We start from the raw sequence: 24,543 nt of genomic DNA, 5'->3' as shown, positions 1-24,543 counted from the left end.
ACAGTGATAAGTCAAATCAAGGTTTCTCAAGGGAATCACGAACTTTTTTTTTGCCTTTTGGAAAAACTACCAGCTTACATAAATCAGAAGGGCGATGCCAAGACCTCCATGTTCTTGTTGGGAAATAGTAAAAAAAAGTTGCAGCAAAAAAGATGCGAAGCAGCTTACTGGTGAATCAAAAGTAATATAAATGAATAAAATGAAGTTTGTTCTCTGTTAAGTTATGTGTAGCAGCTTCAAATACTACCGCTGGCTGACCCAGAGTCGGCTTTAGTAGCATATTTTCCCACCAGCATGAATAGAAGAACCATTATATCAAATCATCGGTTACATCCTCTTCCTTCCCTTACTATGCATGTGTATCTTTCAAAACATTCATTCATCTAATCTATGCAATAACGATAATAACAAGTTAGGGGGGAAAAAAAGAAAAAGAAAAAGAAAAAAGTTGGAGTGGGGACAAAGAGAAAAACGAACTTAGAACAAAGGATTAGTTATAGTAGGATTACAAAAAGAATTATGTGAGAAAGAAGACAAGGGCAATTAGGTATCAAAAAATGGGGATCGACGTATGTATGAAGCGTGGGTTTCGGCAGCATAAACACTCCAGAGCAATGAAAAAATGAACAGAATACCCGCTTGGGAGGTAAACCCAAATGTAACAAGAAGGTGAAAAAGAAGAAAATTAAACCAGGAACAAGGCAAAAAAAGAAATTGAGAGTGGAAATACAATACATGATGTGAGAAAAGATAGAGACCGGAGGAAATCGCGGAAATGCACCTAGCATTGACAGAGCAATACAAGGCGCGCTGTCAAGCTGGAAATCTCTGCGCACGGAGACCCGAAAGCAGGCCGGACGTGAAACCATAAAACAAATCGGAACTCATTGCGCCTTCTTGGATGTCTGTGCATGCTTTTTCTCTCTCCACCTCTTCACAGCCTCAGGCGTATACTCGGTATCAAGGAAGTAATCCCACCAGCGGAAGCTGCTCGAAAAGTTTCCGATGAACTTCTCATGGTGTACGTCATGGTGGTCCGCGCCGGCCCAGATGGGCAGGAAATGATGCAGACTCCAGGGGAACTCGTAGCCACTGTGCGCGTCGATGGCCTGGAACAGCCGCAGGGTGATCCAGACGTACATGGTGAGGATGTGCAGGTCGCCAGTGATGGCGCTCCAGAGGATGGGCGAGCTGACGGTGCCGATGCCGAGGATCAGTACTTCGATGGGCGAGGCGTATTCGGCGGCAAGGCCGAAGGGGGCAGAGTATTGGTGGTGGATCTTGTGGATGCCACGGTAGAGCGGGCCCCAGTGCAGGGCACGGTGGAACCAGTAGTGCCAGGTATCTTCGAGGACGAAGAAGATTGCGATTTGATAAACCATAGTCCACGGGGAAGGGAAAGGAACGCCGGTATCAAGGCCGAAGTATTGAGCCATGGGGTGGAAAAGCCTGACGAGCGAGTAAGCAACAAATATAAAATTCGCTTCTTTCTCCAGTTTAGCTTAGTGCTGGAGGGACATACCAGATTTGTGGAAGTTCCACAGTGAAGTGACTGAGGAGGACGAATTTGGCGCATTCCCATTGCTCCTTCAGGCTAGGGATTTTACTCTGGTGGGGGGGAAAATGTCAACATCAGGGTCACAGAGGAAGAATATGTAGGAAAAACACGTCTGCGGGCTCGTTAAACGTACGCCTTGGATCTTATATTTGTGGAAATAAGGTATTTGGTCCATGATGACAAAGGGGAGGGCGCGGCCAAAATAGACAAACTCATGCATGGCGAAGGACATGATGCCGGTGGCAAGGACATCGTTCTGCATGTAGGCATACCAGGCTGCCCACAGACGCTCAGCGAAGTTAAGGTGGACATTGTACTTTGAGATTTCCTCGAATTGGCCCCAGTAGGTCTCCTGGGGCGGAGAAAGGAGGGTGGAATTCCTGCAATGAACGGGAGGAGAATTTTAGCATACTCGAGACAGGGGCTCTGGGAGAAGCCACGCAAATGATCACACGGCGGATTGAAGACACTCACATTGTGAAGTCGTGGCCAGAATCAGTGCTCTGTCGTTAGATAGACATGCCCGAGGAAAGAAGGTGGCTCTCTTGTGACAGTTATATCCAGCAGGAGATTGCTGGGGCAGCGAACGGTTGTTGTGTCGGGGCGCAGACAGGAAAGGAGTGATTGATAGAGAATTAAATTTCAAGGAAGAAGAAACAGACGACAAAGACGGGCCGGGACTGGATTGGGATCCTGGGGCTTGGCGGTGGTGTGGTGGCGGTACGGGTGCCAAAAATTACCGCAGCTGGCCAATCAGAACGCGGCGCCGGCAGGCTTCTGACCCAGCAATACGTAACGGCGGTATTTGGCGGGTCAGGGGGCAACCACCGACTAACTAGAAACAGTCTAGTGCATGCCGCCGCTTGGCTTAGTCAGGATACCGTATGATTGCTGTATCGCGGCATCCGAACGCTGGAAGTCAGGAAGCCAGGAAGTCAGGCAGCATCACCTCATCTTGTATGCGTTTTCCGACAAGGCGACGAGTGTGGGCTGGCGTGCCCCGGAGACGGATGGAGCGATGGCCGTTGCGGGCTGTGGAGAACGGGATTGTGGGAGCAGGATTCAGACACAGGAGCCAGTTTCAAATCTAAAATCAGGCCTTTTCGATGCCATTTGTTACCGGAACTGCGGTTGTATTCTTCGAGATGGATTGAAATATTCTGGATTGTTGTTCTTCGGACTTCCTGTTGCTGGCCGGGTTCCAGCTTCATGCCGAATGTAGCTTGTTTGTCTTGTTTGCAGCTAATCTCTCACCTGACGACGTTAGCGCATGTGCTTTGCTTTTTGCGTCTACCTTCAATAGAGTCAAGTTACTTCTCAATTACTTCGAATGATATCTCGATGTTGCCATGTCCCCTAGCCAGATGAGCCCCGCATTGGATGGCCAGCCACATCAACAGACATGTCGATAATATCCGAGTATGCTCTCCCCTCTGTCGTCGTGTTGATTACTCTTAAAAAACGCTGATCCGAATCTCAGACAAGTTCGACGGCTGGATGCGCAGATCGACAGGATCCAATTGCACCTCTCGGAATCCGCCCAAAAGTCAGCTGCGGTTGCCGCCATCACCCAACAGCCAGCAGACGTGCACGAGGAAGAAGCGTCTGCTACAACCAAGCAGACCATCGCTGCCTTAACCGCAATCGCAAGAGCGCTATCCGTAGGCTCTCCGTCACGCCCACTCCTGCACCCTTCCCATCTCCTGCAGCTTCTCCATCGATCAGTGGCCCCCTCTGTCCAACCCACTTCTGCAGCATTAGAAGATGGCTACATCTCAGACCTCCAATGGATCATTGCGGCAAAGGCCTCCGTCCAGGGGCTGGGGTTGGTCATGCGGGCGTTGCTGCAGGAGAGCATGCCGCTAAATGACAGCATCTGGTACTGGGATGAAGTCCTGAGCTCCCATATCTACACCGGCCTCTATACCATGCAGATGCTGCCCGTCAGGCTCTGGCAACAGGCGCGGGACATCTTCCACACGTTCCGGCGGCGGCGAATGGAGGCGCGGGTTATGGGCATGGGCGCTTCATCCCTGTCGCTGTCCGGTCGCTGGAGGAATTTCTACAGTATTGTCCACCAGAGTATCAAGGAGCGGTCGCTGGTGCAGTCGAAGATGATGAGGATTTTTTCGCCGTTTGCGTTGTGTCGGTCTCAGGTTCGATCGAAGCGGAAGCATTTGAGGAAGGTTCGGGAGGTCAATGCCTGTGCGATTGGACTGCTTGTGGAGGAAGGACTTGTTTTCGAGATGGAAGACGAAGACTCTGGATATGGCGATAATGGAAATGTCGAGAAGCTTGGAGATTGGAAGGAGGTGGTTCGACGGACTGTCGTTCTCCTCCGTGTCGTCCTGGAGAAAGTTGGTGGGGGTGCCGGCAAGATTGCCGTGTTTGAAAATACCGTGTTTGTGGATGTTGAACACCTAGTTCATGCTGTAGAGCATCCGTCGCACATTTTCCAGCAACTCATCCAGGTTTTGGAGGAATCCTTGCCCGACCAACGGGCCTCTACTGCGGCTATGATCAATAAATACGGCTACCCTTCTAGGATCATCCGTTACTGGATTCCGGTCTCAATCCTGTTCTTCTCTCTCGGAACCATACTAAATACATTAACTAATAGACGTGTAGAGATATGGACCTGGATCTCCGAGCTTGGTTCCACAATGGTTGATTTCTGGGCGAATTGGGTCATCGATCCCTTACGGAGACTCATCGGGACGATACGGCACGACGAGACGAGCGAGGTTGCCATAATGAGCAAGCACAGCCTGCAAGCGGATCGAGCTAGCCTCGAGAGGATGGTTGTTGACTTTGCCACGGACGTCTCAGGCCATAAGTCATGGACGCAGGCCGAGATCGATGTGCTCCGGTCTGAAGTTAAAGAGGGAGATCTTACTCCGGTCCTAAAAGCCTACGAGCGGGATTTGAAAAACCCTTTCTTTGGAACAGTGCGGGGAGACTTAATTCGTGCGCTACTGATACAGATCCAGAAAACCAAAGTGGATGTTGAGATTGCAATTGGGGGCATCGACGCGCTATTGAAAAGCCAGGAATTGGTATTTGGGTACTGCTTCCTATCTCCCCACTTACCTCTTCATTTACCCCTAGCTAGCTTTACTTAAATACGGCCCTAGATTTGTCGGTCTCACCCCAGGAATTCTCGTTTCCTACGCTGTATTCCGATGGGTCAGCGGAGCCTTCGGAAACAGGGCCGGCCTCCGGCGAGGGAAGAAGCAAGAAGATATGGTCCGCGCACTCAGGTAAGTTCCATCGACTGCATGCGTAACCCGCCTTATACCCATAACGTATAGAGATACATGAGAACTCACCGTATCCGCTCCTCACCAGCGCCGTCCATCGCGTCCTGACAGCCTCCACCACCACGCACGACGGCCTTCTCTCCTGCAAGGACCACGGCCTTCTGCTCTGCGAGACCGATATCCTCTGCCAAAGGGCTCAGAATCTTCTCCCGGGGGCTACATATCATGAGTTCCAGGAGGACATCCGTGAGCTTTTGAACGTGCGTGTTGGCATTGCGCGGCAATTGCGCATCTTGGAGCGTGTGCGATGGGCGTATGCGAAATGGACGCGCTGAAGTGCGGCCGTCAGGGAATACCTATGAGGCCAAAGGCATGCTTGGGTTTATTCTGAAGATATGATGTGAAGAATACACAGGGATTATTGGGGTGTATACATATTTTAGATACACTTGATGATCTGGATCCGTTGTGGACGCGTGTATTGAAGATATTTGTTATACAGCCGGACCTAGAAAAAGGTTATGTGGGAGCTCAGTCAGTATATACAAAATAAGGAGAAAACCCATGCAGCAGACACATCACTGCTGGACTACAAAAAATACCCCTTGCTCAGTCAGTTATGTCAACTTTCTTTGTGAAAGACTCAGTACGTTATCAAGGAGCAGTCAACACTGTTTTTGAAGAAGAAGAAGAAGAAGAAGAGACATAGAACTAAGAAAAACGAAAATAAAAAGAGCAGAAGAGCGACACCAGATTGCCATCCTCTGTGCCAGAGGTGCTCAGCTCTCAAGCAAGGGTGCTTGTGACTGACTGTCTATGTATCTTGATCACCACCTAACACATCACGGGCATCATCTGGAGTTGCCATCACTGCAGGTTACTCATCAGGTCATCTTCCAAGCATCCCTACAAGTTAGTACCCCTAGGCCCTGTATTCCTCAAGGGTATGCGCCCTGTGTAAACTGTTGGAAAAAAATACCCCGTCGAAGCCACCACCTAGCCGTCGGTGATAAGAATACGTATTTTAATATGAAAGCATAGATTTATTCATTGGGTTGACCTCCATCAATGCTGACAATTTCGCTCGAGATCAAGGTATGTATGTATGCATGAATATCTTGCACTTGGGAAGTATATCCTTCGATTCTGCCAGCCGTGCCATCATAGCGATATGCAGGCACATGTCCCAGGTTCAAGCTCATCGCATCAAGCCACCACTAGCCTGGGCAAGCTTTTCATTCTCCGCTGGCTTTTCTCAGTTATGGCTGACTGGTTTGTTTTGATCGCACTCCTTGCCATTTATGTATGAGAATATCACTCACTACCTTGTGTGCATTTACCTCATGGGAAGCGAAGCGAAGTGCTGCAAAGCTCAGACTAGCGACAAAGATTATGAGAATGCTGTTATGAATGTCTCTGAACATTTGACAGCTATTGAGTTCATGGGAGAACTACAGTTGATTGGAGTAGGTTGAGAGTTGGTTCAATGATAACCTGAGTTCTTAATGCGATTGCGTTGTGGGAACAGGCCGTTTCTTTACTTCCATGACCTTGCACGGCGCGCGGGACAGAAAGGGAGAGCATGGACTATGTTGATAATACACTGACGAATCACATCTTTACATGTCGTTCGAATATCCTGCTTGATGTCTAACATCTGCTGTGAACCTGTTGTATTATTGCTGCGCCTATCCATTGGGAATGTTTTCCCTGCGTTAGTTTACAGAAAGAAGAGAAGATAAATTCAGCACTCAACAATATTAGAGATTCAAAATACTGTGCACCTATTTTACTCGAAGAAATGGGTGATCCGCCAATTCGCGTGCTGTCTTTCTATCCTCCGGGAGCCAAGCAAGCATCGTTCCTACAAAGGAAAGGAACCCTTCTCTTTCTCTTTCGTCTAAAGAATGAAGTGTATCGGCGAGCTTTCTTGCCGGGATTAAATCGTCATGCAGGAAATTCCCTGGTTTGGCTTATCAGTAATGTTGATTGCGCTTAGTGTGATATGGGTCCTCATACCATCGCCATCAAAAAACGGGCCCCCAAAATATTCCATTGCGCTTGAGCATATTTCATCATCCTCCCCTTTTATGGGTTCAGGCCATTGCTGACCTGACATTGATCCGGCCTTTTCAACTAGCTCCCGAGGAGGAGGACCAAGAAAGCCAATCATTTCAGCAAGGTGAGATTTGGCGGCATAATGACCCTGCGTATTGTGGATGTGTTGGAACAGCTCTCTTCCTTGGATCATGTCCCAGAGCTGGTATAGAGTCAACATCGATCATATCTTATAATTAAAGAACGCGAAACATACCAGGACGCCAAAATTCCATATATCTGTGCTTGTACTCCAGCCACAGCCAAGTATAACCTCTGGCGCGCGATAGTGATCTGGCTGAATAGGATAGATACCTCGATCGTTCTGAGAAGGAAGCCTTGTAGATAGTCCAAAGTCAACAATCTTTGGTATATTTCGCACTTTTCTAAGAGGTCCGAAATCATTGCAGCAGCGATAAACTGGACGACCGGAGAGATCAGTCTTATACTGCATTGCGCTATTGAGTTGAGAATCCATATACTCATTGAGCACAACTGGATCTTCAAAAGTGACCATTATATTGTCAAGTTTTAGATCTATAAGGAATCTCCCATGAGCTCCATATCCATTTAGAATGGGTTATGCAGTAGACACACTTACCAGTATGAACAATGCTGCATGATGTATGGAGATAATCCAGACCTATCAAGAGAACGCGGACGTAGGTTTTGATAAGGGGAAGAGGGATAATTCCGTCCTTAAAACGCCTCTGGAAAATCCATAAAGGTTCTCTCATTGGCTCATATGCGAAACATAGGTGTCGTTCCCCTTCTGGGCTGCAAATTTCGAACGAACCCAGGTATGTTCGAAAAAGAGCACGTCCGCGGTGAGAAGGGTCTGCTTTGGCAATATGGTCCTCAATATCGCGCTCTCTCGCACCCGTCTGGGAGTCAGTATTGGTAATCTTCAGTGCCACTACACCCTCAGGTTCCCATCGGTACCTATGATGGCTATTAGTAACACAAAGCTGTTAGATATGTGGAAAGTAATACCCTCGCATGTCACGAGCAAACCATGTGGTAGATGAGACCCCCCATCCAACCTTTACAAGGATTTGATAGTGATCATCGAGCACATCTCCAGGCCTTGCTGGATAGAATTTCTTTGAATTGTAGCCGGGACAAATCTCCTCATCAACAGGTTCGTTTTGTGGTAGACGCTGGGGAGTGGGCACTGGAAGGGGTCTTCTGTGGAGTGTGGTGAAAGAGCGCCTCATGGCGCGGCTTATCGACCTCATTCGAGACTACTTTTCGATATTCCTATCGTGAAATAAAGCGGAACAATCGTGTACAGCTCAGAAATAGAAGGAAGTAAAAAGTACGAGCAGAATAAATGTAACAAGGGAAGAGATAGCAGGAGCCGAGGGTTTTCACCGAAATAATCAAGTTCACAAACTGTGGGATGTCTAAGTTGTTGTATTTGTTGGGGGTTTGGATAGGTTCGTCCCATTTGCTCCAGCGGCCTAGCAGGCTATGAAGCCCTTGTGTAATACACCCATTTATTATTTCCTTATACTTTGTTTATTCTTCCCTTATTATGTTCTCACTGCAATTATTTCTATATATATATATTCTCACATCTACTTACATCTTCTTTCTCTTCTCTTTCTTCTCTTAGTGATTAACTACTATCTACTTTTTATTGTACTCCTTGCTAATTTTCCTATTATTTATCATCTTCTACTATCTTTAGTTAGTTAATTATTCACTCTTTATATTATCATCATCTCTCACAGTTCCTAATCACTCTATTTTTAAGAAAAGGAGCAGCCTGCCTCTATCACCCTTCTTCTGGGGGGTGAGCAAATGAACATCTAAATCCCAGGGGATGAAAGACATCATTAATTACTTCAAAGGGTTGAACAGCTCAGGCACAACACTTTATAGCAGGAGCTTCATGAAACATGCAGCTGGGAGGGACGGAGCGAAAGCGTGAAGTCACGTCGCTAGATATCGTCGATAGATATCATCAGTGGATGTCGTTCTTTCTAGCAGGTCAGAAGATAGATAGGCAGGTGGTCAGATAGTCAGCTAGTAAGCTAGCATTGATAGGTGGGCAGCTAGATGGTGATGTTTATTCTCAGAGAGATTGATTGGATATTGAGCAGGAAGGTTGGCTGGTAGGTAGGTAGGTAGATAGGTAGACAGATAGATAGCTAGCATTCTCTATTCGATTAGCAATCGATCCGATATCGAGCAGGTAGGTAGGGAGGTCGGTAGGTTAGAATAGAATAGAATACGCAGGCATGTAGGCAGATAATTCAGGGGCAAACAATAGAAGCTACTTGAGCCAATTGTGGACTAGCGTTAAACTCAAGTCTCCACTGCCAAAAAAAATAAAAACATGGACATTTCCAACATTTCGATCAATCGAGATCTCAATTTGAAATCTTCTCTAACTACACCAATAAAATCATCAAAGATTCAACCTGCATTGCATTTTTGAACAACATTGTTGATATCCAATCATTTCAGTCACAACAATGAAGCGATTTTTGGCCCTGTATGATTTTTTGAGACTTTGCTCCGCCCCATCTCATTACATAGTGTATTATAGATTTAACTTAAATAGATTCAAATCAGTCACTTTTTCAATTAATTACACTATTGAGCTCTATAAAGTGGACTTCGAAGTCAACTTAACACTTTTGATGAGTTAACTAGACAAAATTATACATAGAATCTGAACGGCAGATTTTTTTTCATTGTCTAAATTAATGCATATATAGAGCTGTAACTATAAATCTGCATAGCTGATGCTCGCAGCTCTACAGCCTTATAGTTCTGAGCAGAGAGTCATCAAACAGTCATTAAAGGAACAAGCCATGAGCTACATTCTTATTCCTCTTCTGAAGCAAAAGTTCCCAGAGTTAAGTTTAGCAGTTGGTTTCAACCATCATTTCAACCATCATTGTTATTTATGGTTTGAGGGGGTGAACTTGTTCGTGTCTTTGCTTCAAGTCCTAATGTTTCAAGCGTTTTTGTGTTGTTGGGTGCACTGTTGGGAACCCAGTTCAGGTGGAGTTGATAATTCCAGCAATCATAAAGGCTTGGACGCCAAGCGTACCAGCCCTTTCATCGTCGAAGATTTCAAGTTTCTAGTTGTCAACGTAAAATCCCTGTATGGAATAGGCGCCAATGTTTGACGCTGCAGCTTTTGAAAGGGTATTGATGAATTTGAAGCTTGGGAGTGGTTGGAAGGAGGTACTATATTCTGGCGGTCAAAGGTTGAACTAGCTTGTTAGTGTAAAAGAAACCTGGTCTGAATTTTGTATTGTTACCTTCGCTGTGGAATCGGCAAGAAAAAGAAAAGAAAACAAAAAAAGACAGAGAAATTCCGATGCCATGTGGGTTGCCGCAGGATATTACGATAAAACCCTCCCAAATAAAATTAAATATGTAAAAAATTGTGGGGAAAAAAGTTAAGGAAGGAAAACCCCTTCACCGCCATGGGTTCATTTTCATGTGTGATTCAGTGAGACGAGCAACCATCTGTGCCTGCCTACTTTCCTAATAAGGCGTTCTCTGACCGCCCATTTCCGCAAGCCGAAATCTTCATATTGTTCTGGGTCTCCCCTCTCAAGGTGGTCTCCAACATGGTCCATGCGTGCGTCCCAATAATTTTGACCATAAAATTCGTGGCTGCAAAAGTTGCACACACTGTACTCTGGTGCTGAAGGTTCCAGAACCCAACACTGTCTAGCTTTCGTTTCAATGTAATCATTAAAAAGCTCCCGATCCCTCTTGCTAGGTCTACGAGACCCCGACAAAGCCCATGGTGAGTGAATGTCACGCATGTGCTTTACAAGGCCATCCTTGTATTTAAACTCATTTAAGGAACATGGACCAGAGTGTGAGGATTGGCCGTTTGATGAAGAAGCCTTAGGGATTTTGCAAGCTTTAGCATCACATCGATAAAAGCCAAATTGTAGATGCTCAACGGAAACGTGGCGTTTCCATTCGGCCCTCGTGGAGAATGCACTCGTGCAGCCGTAAGGGGCAAAGACACAAATGAACCGACGTTCATTTGCTTGTTGTTTGGACCGAGTGAAATGCGTATCTTGAGGGACCGGTGCAGGTTTTTGATTCTCAACCTTGACAAAATTAGAAATCAATGGTACTAGTTTTTTAGCGCTCAGTCACACGCCATCACAGCGTGATGCCTTTGGCAACTGAAAATTCTCTTCAGATCCAACCTTGGAGCAAATTATGCCTCAACTATGTGGAATAAAAGCTTACATTCAGGTGTGACTGATACGCGCCCGATTTTATCACCTGCTGGAGGAACTCGTCCTCCTCAAGGGCCACATCACGACGGGGGATATGGCTCCAATCACTGAGTAAGTCGTTATCTGGAACTGGGGTCTCCAGAGCTGGGTCAAACTCGCTGTCGCTAGTAGATGCACTCTCTGATAGTTCTTCCTCAGTCGATGTTAGTGAATCGGTTGCCGAGAGACCACAGGAAGAATTGTCGTCAATCTCGGCATTGACGCTACCGCTATTGGTATCTTGGATTGAGGTCTCTTGATTATTCTGTATTAATGCTAGGCGGACAGTCAGCAACATTAGCATCTGCAGATGCCCCGAGATATGTAGTGCCATAATCTTAGAAGAGTTAGAACCGAGCGAGATGTCATCGTCATCTTCAGGCCTTTCATCGCTTAAGCTATGAGGTTTGGGATTACTCATTGCTAAATTGGTTCGAGCCGATTTGCTCTTCATCTCACGAGGCGGCCTTTTCCGACGCTTTCCAGAATATAGATGTCTAGGTGGGGCCGTTTGCTCAAGTTTGTAACCACATAAAAGGCATTCATCTTGTGCTCTTGGCAGTTCTTCAGAACTGCAGCGAGAAATTGTTTTAAGTATTTCAACAGGATAGACATCGGTATGGTACTTGAGCAAATGAACGAGAAGGTGTTGTGAACTGATGAACTTTCCTCCGTCGCGGAAGCAGTCAGGACACGTCCAGGACGTCACTGTGTAAATTTTTTTGTGCCAATTTTCTTCATGGCACTGCATGTGATTAAACCAATCAGCAAATTCAGCGAACTGAGCGTGAGACTCAATGCATTCCTCTTCTATGCACGGATATGGCATAAGGTCGGCATTGACATGTTGTCTACACAGAATTAGCTAAACACAGACCAATCAATGTATGCGGGCTCCAATAAGATGTAAACGCACCTCCAATGTTCTGGTTTCAGAGTCTCTTCTGGAAGGTCCGCAGAGCACCACTCACAGGTGATGGTATCTGCATTCTTTTTTGGAGGTTCGGGGTAGTTGTCTTGATGGAATTGGTCTGACCGGGTCTGCTGCAATTTTGAGCCCAACTTCGGTGAATCATTCAAGATCCCTTGGCCTTGTTTGGAGCCACCTGTGGTGAAGTCCGATCGGGAAGAAATGGTGGTCCGGTCTTGAATGCCTCTTGCCTTCATAGTTTTGTTGGGCACTCGATCCTCATTAGATTCTTCGGGTTCTCCATCTTCAGCTGTCATCGTATTGGGATGCGTTTGGAGTCTATGTACCGTCGGTTGGACAAATTTCTGGTGGAGCCTTGCAGCATACCTTCGAGTCATTGACGCGCCTAGGCGATCCCGTAGTTCTCGGTGAATATATGGATACAGTGTCACGACCGACCCCCAGCATAACTCTTGGAATGTCAGGAAATCAGGATGGTGAGCAAATCCCAACATGTCGATCTTCTTGCACTGAGCTAACCTTGATGTTATCGAGTAATTTAGCCTGTAAAGGTCATCGACGCCCTTAACTACACATCTAACTTCCTCAGCTTCCTCGGAGATGAGGTCCCTCAGAGATTTCTGTTCTTGTCCATTCACTTCAGTCTGGGGATGAGTACCACCATCGCTGGTCCGGTTGATACGATTCAGCACTACAGCTTGTCAGCGAAATATTCCTCCTCCAATAGGTCTTCAGAACTTACGTCTTGCTATACAGTCTGACAGGAACATCAGGTGAGCCTCAACAAAGTTTTGGAAGGATGCGGCATGATGTCGGAGCTTCTCATCGAGACTTAAAATTATGGGTGCGAAAATATCATGGTGAGAAGCCCAGCGTTCAAACCGTTCCTGGATTACACTGCAGAGACCAAAACGCCCATTTTCATGGGCAACGAGTTCATCAAAGAGGTCGCTGCACTTCGACGCTTGGTGATATATGGCCATTGCAAAACCAGTGATGGGATGGGGTCTTGGGGTGGGATGAAGGGGGTGGGATGGGGTAGAGCTATACGAGAGTCAAAGCTGGCGAGCGCTACCAAGTTGACCGAGATCCTGTGACTCTGCGCGAAAATGGTTGAGATTGGTGACTGAGATAGTGGGTAAGTGTTCGTCAGTTAAATAAATGTTGGTTCAACAACAATGTTTGCCTGGGCAGCCTCGGAGAGTTGCTGGGCGACGCGCCTCCTCCCGTACTCCCGCAGTCCGCAGAATGAGCTAGCGGGGCCATGGCATGTCCTGTTTTTGTCTTACAGCCGATGCAGGAAAAATTACCAGGACGTCACAGCTGAAAATTACACATCCACTCTGCATCAACTAGGTCACCAGCATAGTCTTTGGTTACTGCCGCCAAGTGGTGTTTTATTTTTTTATTGCCCTGGAATCTGCCTCCTCATGCAGGAGACGTGGACTCAATGAGACCATGTACCACCCTATGTGTCAAGGTGTGAGACAAAGATTGCCAATCAGCAGGTCCAGGACAGCGGAAGCCCACATCTCCAGCTACTGGGGTTTGGACCAGGGTCATGAAGACCTATTCTTACTATGTACACAGGAGAGGACCTGGAATAGGTAGTGTGTGCAATCAAAGGCGGCCAGGAAACATTTGTGAGAATTGTTTACCAAGCGTACGGAGTTACAAGAGTGCCTAACTACCACTAAATACAAAATTTAAAACAACAGGATTCTGTCATTTTGTTTGAATTTCTTTTTTTTTTTTTTTGACCTAATTAGTGTAATTTAGGGAATGTGGAAGTGGTCAAATAATTCCACACTACACAATACATCCAAGCCTCGGAGATCAAACTTGTAGGCTGATCATAAATACTGTTGAGTGATGACCTCCTGGTAAGCAACAGATTTATCATATAAATTTCTGGTGTGCTCCAGGACTTATATGCTCCAAAACCCCATTGATGAGTGACACCAATGAAGGTTGGAACTGTTTCCGGTCGAAGTTTTCGCATACAACCAGGTGCAACACCTCGAGTGCAGAGGAATACGGATATGGACTGGGTAGTAACTACCGCATATCACGTGAAACGGGGTCGGGCCGAGCCGCAATCTGATCTTATCTCAGTAAAACTCAGCCACTCCACTTTGAGCTAACTCAATCTGAACTACTGCCAAGTCCTGCTAACATCTGAGTCAATCAACTGTCAAGAAGCTTACACTAAATCTAAATGGAACATCCTCAGCAAACTCTTCACAGAGTGTCTGAGAAAAAACAGTTCCAGTTTATTAGCAACACAGAAACAATTTACTTCAATCATAATATTTGAGATAGAATTACTGTACAATCTCACTTATAGATCATTTCTCTACCATCTTGAAGAATTAATTTTTCAATTTTCTATTGATTGAACTAATTTTTATTCAAAAATATATATATTGTGAGTATAAAGTGTCATGTTAAAAACTGCTACTCTGATTTTGAACATAGAAATAATTTATTAATTTTTCAATTATGATTATATCTAGTCATTCAATGTCTTGATCTTATCATCAAAATATATATTCAGTTATCAGTAGCTCTAGTTAAAGTACTAAGTATATTTTCTGATAACTTCTGACATTTTTTAATAATATTCAACAACTTCTGACAACTTCTGTCAACTTTATATAACTCTTGATTATCTTACACAGTATATCAACTTCTGACAACATCTGAAATCTTTCAACAACTTATAAGATTTTTTGATAACTTCTGAATTAATTATATAACATTTTTTTTTGACAGCTGAGTCAGACAACTCTGTTGAATATAATTAAAAAAGATCAAAGAAAATATAAAAATCAGCAACAACAGCAGCTTCAAAAGCTATTATTAAAGTAAATACTTTTTATAAAAATTGAAGATATGTCATAAGTTGTTATGAGTTATACTGAACTCAAAAGTATCAATAAGTAATAGAATATTATTGAGCATTGTCTTCAATAAATCCTTCAAGACTTATATTCAGATTCTAAATGCACTCTTCAGTTATATATAGAACAAGTCTATATACTTCAGTATATAATATATAAATATGATGACACTTTATTCATTGTCAGAACTGACTATAAAAAGAGTCTTATTCTTCAATTCTATACAATTCTGACAGAGAAGATAATTATTCAACTGATTTCTCTAAACAAGTTTGATAATCAGTAGATAGATGATATAGCTCAGTTTCTCTCTATCAATTCTTATTTAATCAGTGTCAGCAATCTTCAGAGAGAAGAGCACTTACTCAAATATATTCAATAATATGAATATATATATATCTTACTCAATTCAGAGTAAGCACTTTTCAAGCAGTTTCAATGTATCTTTCAAAACTCTACTTTACAAGAAAAGATTGAGCTTGTAGCTATTGATAAGTATTATCTTATCACTCAGTGAAGTGAATTCTGTGATCAGTTTGTCAGACTGAGACATCTGAGATTATTTTTATATGAGAATATTATCTGATTTAACTGTTCTGCAATTCTCAGCAGTAAAAATGAAGATATTATTCTTCAAAATACTGAATTTCATTCTGTTGATGATAATTCACAGCAGATTCAGATTATTTGAATCTTCATTAATCATTCTGATATTTTTATTGATATATATTCAATTCCACATAATAAATTAGCATTCTATAATATGCTATATTTCTTATTGAATGAGGCCATTGATACAGATGGAAAGATTATACCTCAATCTATTTTAAAAACTATTATTTTTATTGATAGTATTGTCAAAGTTCATCAAGCAGTGCAGTTTTTTCAATTAATGCTTCTTCAGCTCTGTCAGAATAACAGTCAAAATACTGATAATATTGACATCTCTTTTATTAATAACATCATTCAGTTTTTTCACTCTCAAGTATCTGAAGTGAATAAGAATAATCACTTCAAGAAGTTCATGAAATCAACATCAAAAATATAAATCATGATGATAATAATCTCACTGAGTATGAGTATAAATATTTCAGATATCAAATATACTGTTGTATGGGGATTTTCTATCAAGAGAGATGATATCATGAATGTTTGACAATAATGTGAACAAAAGAGTTACAGATCAGATCAAAAAAGTTATATTTTAATTTTTCTTCTCTACTGAATATTTGATTTCAAAGATTATAAAAAGAAAGCTTTTCAATATTCTTAATTATTAGTGAAACAAAGATCTCAGCAAAGAACTCAATATCAGATCAGTCAGCTATTACAGTTTATAAACTTCAAAAATATATCTGATGCTGAAAATATTGTATCAAATATGACAAGTCAGAGTCAAAGTCAATATAGAACAACAACTGTAAAGATATAGACAGAGAATGAAATACAAAGACAAGTCAATCTCTCTGTTGATTGAAAAATAATTATCAATAACTCATATCACTGAAAAGATCTTCTGATATATTTTGATGAGAATTGATTTTTATTTGATATGAATAGAATGAATACTTCTATGAAGAAATACTGCAGCAGATGCAATTCTAGCTGTATATCTATATTCAAACAGTCACTCACTACAAACACTATCAAGAGATCTCAAGTCAATAGTCACAGTGCTATTCTATTGTCAGTACTTAAGAACTGATGTATATAATATATACTATCAAGTCTCTAACTCAGCAAGCTTCTCACTGAATATAAGATAAAATTGAGGCTTATATAGTGTTGCTGAGCTTGTTCACTGAGTCAGAAGATAGTGTCACTATCACAGATTAAGATATAATATCAAGAGAAATATCTAGAATGACTAGCAATAGCTACAGCAGCAGTCTAAAATAGATAATAAAAATATCTAATAGAGCTTACAGAGTAGAGTGTATGCTTAAAATATGTATTATAAAGAAGTATACTTAAGATGAGCTTATAGTCATACAATATAACTGAGTATAAGTAAAGATGAATAATATTAGAGTGTAAAAGAAAACAAGAATTGATCATAATCAAGAAGATAAGCTTCTTGATTCTAAGAATAATGAGTATGTTTAAATATATTTGAGTTCTCATATAAATTATCTTGCTCACTCTGCTCATTTACTTACTTTACTTATCAGTAATTATAATGAGTACAGTGATCAGAGTAAGTAGTTATATAACCTTATAGTAGTTTCAGCTGAGAATTGTTTCATTTCTATATCTCTTCAGTTCTTATTCAATAAGCTCTGACTTGTGCTGCAGATTTATAATATCATTCTCTTCTTCTTTTTATGAGCTGTTTTAGTAAGTGTATAAATAAGTGACTGAGTTCTCTTTTATATTTTCATGAGTAAGATTTCTTTATTCAGATTACAGTATGGTATCTTTCTCTCTTCATCAAGCTTATTTTACTGATATCATTGTTGCTCAGAGTTTCATTATACTCATTCATTGTAATCACTGTTTTGAATTTGATATCATATATCATGTTCTTTCTTCACATAAGAAATGTTCAGAGTGTATTTATCATGATTATTATTGTGAACAAGAGTTGGTTTCTGAAGAAGAGTGGTTGAAACTGAATCATACTAAGAAAAAGATGAAATTGAATATTCAAGTAAGTGAAAATTTAGTAAGTGAGCTGAGTGCTTATTTGAATGAACTGAGTAGTTCTTTGTTGAAAGTCATTACAAAATTGAAATAATTAAAACAAAGCATAAATTTTCTTGAAGATTATCAATTCAAATTTCTTCAAAGAGATCTGAAAGTTCTCAAGTTCTTAGATGAAGAGAAATCTTCTACTTCTTCTATCAAAATTGATTCTTCTATTCTTAATATTACTGATTTCCTCATTTTTTTTGATGATATTATTTTCTTGAATTTTCTTGATTCTTCTGTGATTTCTGCTGTTGAAAACATTGAATCATATTCTTCACATTCTTCAAATTCTTCATAGATTCTCAGATGTTTTCTGAGGTATTATATTCTTTTTATTTTATCAAATAGTATTTCTTGTTGCTAATTTTTTGTTTTTTCAGTATTTTCTTAACTTCATATTCTGATTCTTCAGTGTTTATTTCTGTTTGATATTGTTCTGCATTTTTAGATGCTTTTTTCAATAATGAGATATGAAAATTTGAGTGTATAGACACAGTGTCTGATAGCTTAAGCTTGTAATTAACTGATTCTGTTTTCTGTAAAATTTCAAAGAATTCTAGTTTTTTAAAGTTCAACTTGTCACTTGATCTTTTAGTTTTAATATTTTATTATAGTAGAAATACTTTCTTCCTCTTTTTAAACTGAGATATCTTCTGATGTCTTTTATTGTAGTATTCTTTGACTCATTTTGTCACAAAATCAATGTCTAATATCAATTATTTATATAGTTTGCAAAGCAGTTTTATTTTTTCTATTACTTTATTTATCAAGTTTTTTACAGATAGTTTCATTCTTTGCATATCTGATTCTCTTTTATAGTTGATAAAAAATGATATGAATTCTGTAGTTGTGTTTTTCAAACTGTTGTACACTATCTGTGTTATCAGTAGTAGTTCAATTCAATTATTCTATTGATAGTTGATATAGCATCTGAAATATTATTCAACTGTCTGATTCAATCTTTCTGTCTGTTCATCTATCTGCAGATGATAAGCTGTTAATATTTTACTTTTGATTCTTATTTTAATTATCAGTGTCTGTCAAAACTTTAATATAAATTTGATATTTCAATCTGTGATTATCTCTTCTGATGTTTCATAGTTGATAAATATATTTCATAAAACCATATATACTGTCTCAGATGCTAATGTCATTTCTTTGAATAATATAAAGTAGATATACTTCATCAATCTGTCTGTTATCATTAAAATAGAGTTGTAGTGTATTTCTGTTCTAGATTCTCTTGATTTTAACAATTTGATAATAAAGTTCATTGCTATTAATATTCATGATTTCTGTAAAACTGATATTGACTGCATCTTTTCATACAGTGTGTGTCTGCTTGATTTACTTTATTGATATATGTTGCAATTCTGTACATATTCTCAAATATCTTTCCACATTTCTGATCAATAGTATATTCTGATGATTCTTTTCATTATTTTATTAGTTTCAAAATATTCTGCAGTTACTGCATTGTGATTTTCTCACATTATATCATTTCATACTACTTTTGAAATATAAATTGATTCATTGTGGTAGACTATTTCATTATTCTTGATTATATCTTTAGTCTATTTATCTTCTGCTGTGACTTTTCTGATCTTTTATATACTCTCATTATTCACTGATAAAATCTTTATAGCTTATATCACTTATCAATTGAATGCTATTTTATCTTTCATATCTTTGATGAGTATTACTTGTTTCTGACTTTCTTTTATCATTAAATCTGATCTTCAGCTTAGTGTATCTGTTCAGATATTCTCTTTCTCTTTACAGTGCTGAATCTTGAAGTTGTAAGCAGCTAAGATCTCTGATTATTTTGCTTATCTTCTTATCAATTCTTTTGTAGTTGTAAAGTACTGTAAATTGTGGTGATTCAATAGTATGATAACTTGATGTTTGACTTCTTTCAAGTATACTCTTCATTTCTTTAATATCATCACTATAGCTAACAATTCTTTGTCATGTATATTGTAATTCTGCTCTGCTGGTGTCATTGTTCTTGTATAGTATATAATAAAATATAATTGTTCTCTTTCATTATACTGCTGTAGCTTTGCATCTATAATACAATCTGAAGCATCTGTGTCCACAATGAATGATTTCTCTGAATCAAAATATATTTATATATTTTCATTTTGAAATTCTCTTTTTATTCTTTCAAATGCTTGTTGCTGATTATCTATTCATTTAAAAGATATATTCTTTTTAAACAGTATTGTTAATGATTTTGTGATTTTCAAGAAGTTTCTGATAAATATTCAGTAGTAATTTACTAACTCATAGAATATCTGTATCTCTGTAATATTCTTAGATTGAGACTATTCAGTTATTGCTTCAATCTTCTTCAGATTCATTCAGATTTCTTTCATAGAAATAATATATTCTAGAAATTCAATCTTCTTTTTGAAGAATTTATATTTTTCTGATTTCAGTTGTAGTTGATTGTTTCACAACTTTCTCAATACTTTTTTAATATATTCAGTATATTCTTCTCAGCTTTCATTGATGTATATCAGAATATCATCAAAATAAACAATCACAAATTTGTTGAGGTATTTATATAACACACTGTTAATTATTGCTTGAAATGTTGCTGATACATTGATGAGTTCAAACAGTATAACTTGATACTTATATAATTCAAATCTTATTCTAAATACTGTTTTTCATTCTTCTTCTGATTTGATTTATATATAAATATAAGCTCTCTGTAAATCTAGAGCTGTAAATCATTTTACTTCTGCAAATCTGTCTTAAATTTCTTTGATAAGTAATAGTGAGTATCAGTTTTTCACAGTTATCTTATTCAGTTGTCAGTAATTCATATATAATCACAAGCTTTCATTTTTTTTTGATATAAAGATGACAGAATATTCTGCTGATGATGTTGACAGTTATATAAATCCTTTTTTCTAATTCTTATTAATATACTTTCAAAGTTCTTTAAGTTCTTTTTTCATTATCTGATATATCAGTACAAAGATCAGTTTCTGTTCTTCTTCTAAGAGTATTTTATGATCTTATTTTTTATATTCAGACAAACTGTCTCTGATCAGTGTCTCTCTAAATATGTCTTCAAATTTCTGGAATTTGTCTGCTATAATGACTCTGATCTTTCTTAATACTCAGTCTTTTGATATAATTAGTTTTCACTTTTTGAAATTTCTGATCTGCTCTGTTGCTTAAATTTCTTTTTTTATAACTTTACTTCTGATTTATTCTGTGCTGTAGATACTGAATTCTTGAGCTTCTGTGTGAGAAATACTTTCATATTTTGTCAGTTTTATGATATCTTCTCTTTAGTTTATATCAGAGTTGTGCCTCTATAATCAAGAATATTTTAAGACAATATCATATTCTTCTGTTTCAGTAACATCAAATTGAAGTGTCTTCTTATAATCTTCTATTTTTATAATTATGAGGTCTGTTTCAGTGTCAATTTATTCAAGACTTGTCTCTTCAAGTCTCTGTAGCTGATAGACTTCTCTTTTTCTCTTTTCTTTTATTTTAACTCTGACTGTATATTTCTTATTCATGAATATTTCAGTCACTTCTGAATCTATCAGTGTATGCACACTTTGCTCTGCTAAATTCATCTGAATTGATATATATCATTGTTCTATCATTGTAGTTAATATCTGATCTTTCTTTCTTATTCAAGATACTCTTTCTGAGTAAGTCTCTAGTTTTTTGACTGTTCTTTCTGTTTAAGAGCTTCTTAATAATCTTCATAAATCACATTCTTCTCTCAGTTCAGATTCAGATTTCATGTTTTTATCTTTTATATAATCTTATTTCAGAAGATTGATGCTGTCTTGCTGCATCTGAGATCATAATATATCTATAGTTTTTATACAACTATATATCAATATATCTGTTCTTCTTCAGAGTATTGTATCAGTCTTATTGATCTTCATTAATGACATTCTTTGCTTCATTCATATGCTATACTTTCACATCAGTTATAGTAGCAATAAATTTATGATATTTTATAATATTTTTTATAATTGTGAGCCATTCTCAGATCTTTCTGCAACTTTTCTGATATAAAAGTTGATTTATATAAAGTTCTTATTGATTTGCTTTTCCACAGTGTCTGAGAAAAGAAATTGTTTCTTTTTTTCTCTTCTCTATATTCTTGATATCAGTCTTTTCAATATAATAATCATATCACTTCTGCATATTATTTGTTCATAATCTTAGATTTAGCTTTATATAAACTTTTCTGATCTTTTTTCTTGAACTTCTTTAGCTGTTATTCAACATGTTCAAGCTGTTTCTTTAAAAGTATGATGATTTCTCTTCTATCTGACTCTGATGCTGATTCTGTGTAGGCTGATATGAGGCTATACTCATTATCTATATCACTATCAGTGATTACATCTTCTTCATCACTATTATATACAGATTGTGTGGCTTATAGATGTTTTTATTTAGAGTAATAATCACTATTTTTCTTCTCACTGCAGTGTATAGAACAATCTTCTTCTGTATAAAATACTCAATAAATAATATTGTGATTCAGATACTCTGAATTTTCAATATTCTGTGAATTAGATGATTCTTCATCTTCTTTCTTTTCACAATAAACACAGTTGTCAATTTCACACAGATAAAAGATTTCATAATATAAATGATTCAGATCTGTTTGTTACCAGTTGATATCATTCTCTTATATTTGTATATAGTATTCACAATCACAATCATACAATATATATTTCTTGTGTCAAGAATGTTTTACATTGATCATTTCTTCATTTATCTGTCTAGTATAATACTTATATTCACTGTGTAATAACTTATGCATTCTGAATTCATTTATATCTCAGAACTGTTGATGATAATATTCATATTTTTTTCAGATTTATTATTCATGATTTATTCAAAATCTATCTATAGCTTGCTGAATGTATGCTAATTTCTGAGCTCACTCTTTTTTTCATTGATATCTGTGAATTGTTTCAATCTCTGTTCTGACAATTCATGTTTTATAATCTTCTTTATTTTTTTTATTGAATTTCTTTATTACTCTTAGATATTCTATCTTCTGTGGCTTTGTCATTGTATATAGTTTTTTATCTTATTTCTCAGAGTATTGTCTGATTATATATTCTGACTTCTTACAATTGAAATATAACTTCTTGCATTGACATTTCTGTTTCTTATCATTGTTCTTTTTTGATAACATGATGATATTCAGTTTCATCAGATATGAATTATAATAGTTACTCTGTTTTTTGTGAATTCTAGTTGTGAATATATAGTAATCTTTTTTCTCTAGTCTGCATTTATGAAGTTGATTATTGATTCTGACAGCTACTTTAATTATTGTTGATAACTTCTCAGATCTCTGAGCTAGCTTCAATATTTCATTCTTGACTTCTTTATATAATTCTTGATAAAATTATGCTGTCAAAGCTTCACTATCTCAGTTCAGATGCAAGCTTAGCTGCTGATATTCAGATGTATATTATACAGCTGATTCTGCTTACTTAAATCAGTATAGTTTTTAAGCTGTGAAATGTTTTTTATTAATGTTTCTGAATATCTGCTGTAACTGATGGATAAATCTAGTGTAGTTATGAAAGATTCTTATAGTTTGTTTATTATAATTTTCTTTTATTTCATAAAATCATGATCTGATTCTAGATTCAAATCAATCAAATGCAGATTCTATCAAAAATATTGATGCTAATAAGACTTTATTTAATTCTTCTGCTAACTTCAGTGTGTTTGCAGCAAGATAGATATTTATTTGACTAAAAAAGACTCTCAACTTTCCACATTCTTCACTGAATGATGTAGAAGAATTATATTTAAGTTTTTGAGCACTAATTGCTTACTTCAATTTACTGCAATGTTCAAATAACTTCTTCATATCATATTTTTTATTATCAACAATCAATTCTGTCTTGAATGTTATAGTTAACTTTTCTTTAGAGCTTGAAATTCATATCTTTAAACTTAGCTAGTTGTATTAAACTTAGTTTTGTCTCAATTAATAAGTAGTTTCTTCAAGTAGAGATCTTCATAATCTTAAATTAGAGATGATCAATGTTGCTACTGAGTCTCTAACTCAGCAAGCTTCTCACTGAATATAAGATAAAATCAGAGCTTATATAGTATTGCTGAGCTTATTCACTGAGTCAGAAGATAGTGCCATTATCACAGATTAAAATATAATATCAAGAGAAATATCTAGAATAACTAGTGATAGCTACAGTAGCAGTCTAAGATAGACAATAAGAATATCTAGTAGAGCTTATAGAGTAGAGTATATGCTTAAGATATGCATCATAAAAAAGTATACTTAAGATGAGCTTATAGTTGTACAATGTAACTGAGTATAAGTAAAAATGAATAATATTAGAGTGTAAAAGAAAATAAAAATTGATTGTAATCAAGAAGATAAGCTTCTTGATTCTAAGAGTAATGAGTATGTTTAAATATATTTGAGTTCTCATATAAATTATCTTGCTCACTCTGCTCACTTGCTCACTTTGCTCATCAGTGATTATAATAAATACAGTAATCAGAGTAAGCAGTTATATAATCTTATAGTAGTCTCAGCTGAGAATTGTTTCATTTCTGCATCTCTTCAGTTCTTATTCAATAAGCTCTGACTTGTGCTGCAGGTTTATAACAATATGCAGAGAAATAGTGTTATTATAATCAAGACTTTTCAGTGCCAGCATCACAGTTTATATCTATTCAGTATCAGTGGCAGATAGCTGCTTTATTTCACAAGAAGATATCCATCTTTGAATTCAATTGAAATGAATTGTGTGATGCTGTCAATCTTCTTCAAACTTGAAGCTATCAAAAT

General features: G+C 38.2%; 5 protein-coding genes across 5 annotated transcripts; 2 read left to right on the top strand and 3 right to left on the bottom strand.

Moving 5' to 3' along the window:
* Window positions 1-884: 884 nt before the first annotated feature.
* Window positions 885-1,820, bottom strand: HCBG_08346 (C-4 methylsterol oxidase; the record flags this gene model as incomplete). Its single annotated transcript, XM_045435395.1, has 3 exons — window positions 885-1,449; window positions 1,523-1,608; window positions 1,692-1,820. The coding sequence occupies 3 exons, from the start codon at window positions 1,818-1,820 to the stop codon at window positions 885-887; spliced, it is 780 nt and encodes a 259-aa protein (XP_045283887.1).
* A 257-nt stretch (window positions 1,821-2,077) lies between these two features.
* On the top strand, window positions 2,078-2,446 carry HCBG_08345 (uncharacterized protein; the record flags this gene model as incomplete). Its single annotated transcript, XM_045435394.1, has 3 exons — window positions 2,078-2,178; window positions 2,206-2,370; window positions 2,404-2,446. The coding sequence occupies 3 exons, from the start codon at window positions 2,078-2,080 to the stop codon at window positions 2,444-2,446; spliced, it is 309 nt and encodes a 102-aa protein (XP_045283886.1).
* Window positions 2,447-2,960: 514 nt separating this feature from the next.
* Window positions 2,961-5,153, top strand: HCBG_08344 (uncharacterized protein; the record flags this gene model as incomplete). Its single annotated transcript, XM_045435393.1, has 4 exons — window positions 2,961-2,977; window positions 3,039-4,614; window positions 4,671-4,818; window positions 4,870-5,153. The coding sequence occupies 4 exons, from the start codon at window positions 2,961-2,963 to the stop codon at window positions 5,151-5,153; spliced, it is 2,025 nt and encodes a 674-aa protein (XP_045283885.1).
* A 1,449-nt stretch (window positions 5,154-6,602) lies between these two features.
* Window positions 6,603-8,132, bottom strand: HCBG_08343 (protein kinase; the record flags this gene model as incomplete). Its single annotated transcript, XM_045435392.1, has 5 exons — window positions 6,603-6,781; window positions 6,838-7,078; window positions 7,133-7,452; window positions 7,517-7,857; window positions 7,909-8,132. The coding sequence occupies 5 exons, from the start codon at window positions 8,130-8,132 to the stop codon at window positions 6,603-6,605; spliced, it is 1,305 nt and encodes a 434-aa protein (XP_045283884.1).
* Window positions 8,133-10,376: 2,244 nt separating this feature from the next.
* Window positions 10,377-13,097, bottom strand: HCBG_08342 (uncharacterized protein; the record flags this gene model as incomplete). The annotated part of the gene is made up of 4 exons (XM_045435391.1): window positions 10,377-11,009; window positions 11,155-12,034; window positions 12,100-12,805; window positions 12,857-13,097. The coding sequence occupies 4 exons, from the start codon at window positions 13,095-13,097 to the stop codon at window positions 10,377-10,379; spliced, it is 2,460 nt and encodes an 819-aa protein (XP_045283883.1).
* Between the last annotated feature and the right edge of the window lie 11,446 nt (window positions 13,098-24,543).

Source organism: Histoplasma capsulatum (assembly GCF_000150115.1).
Source record: "Histoplasma capsulatum G186AR genomic scaffold supercont2.15, whole genome shotgun sequence".
Classification (NCBI taxonomy): Eukaryota; Fungi; Ascomycota; class Eurotiomycetes; order Onygenales; family Ajellomycetaceae; genus Histoplasma; species Histoplasma capsulatum.
The sequence above is the reverse complement of the archived record's forward strand: the minus strand, read 5'-3'. Positions and strand labels throughout refer to the sequence as shown.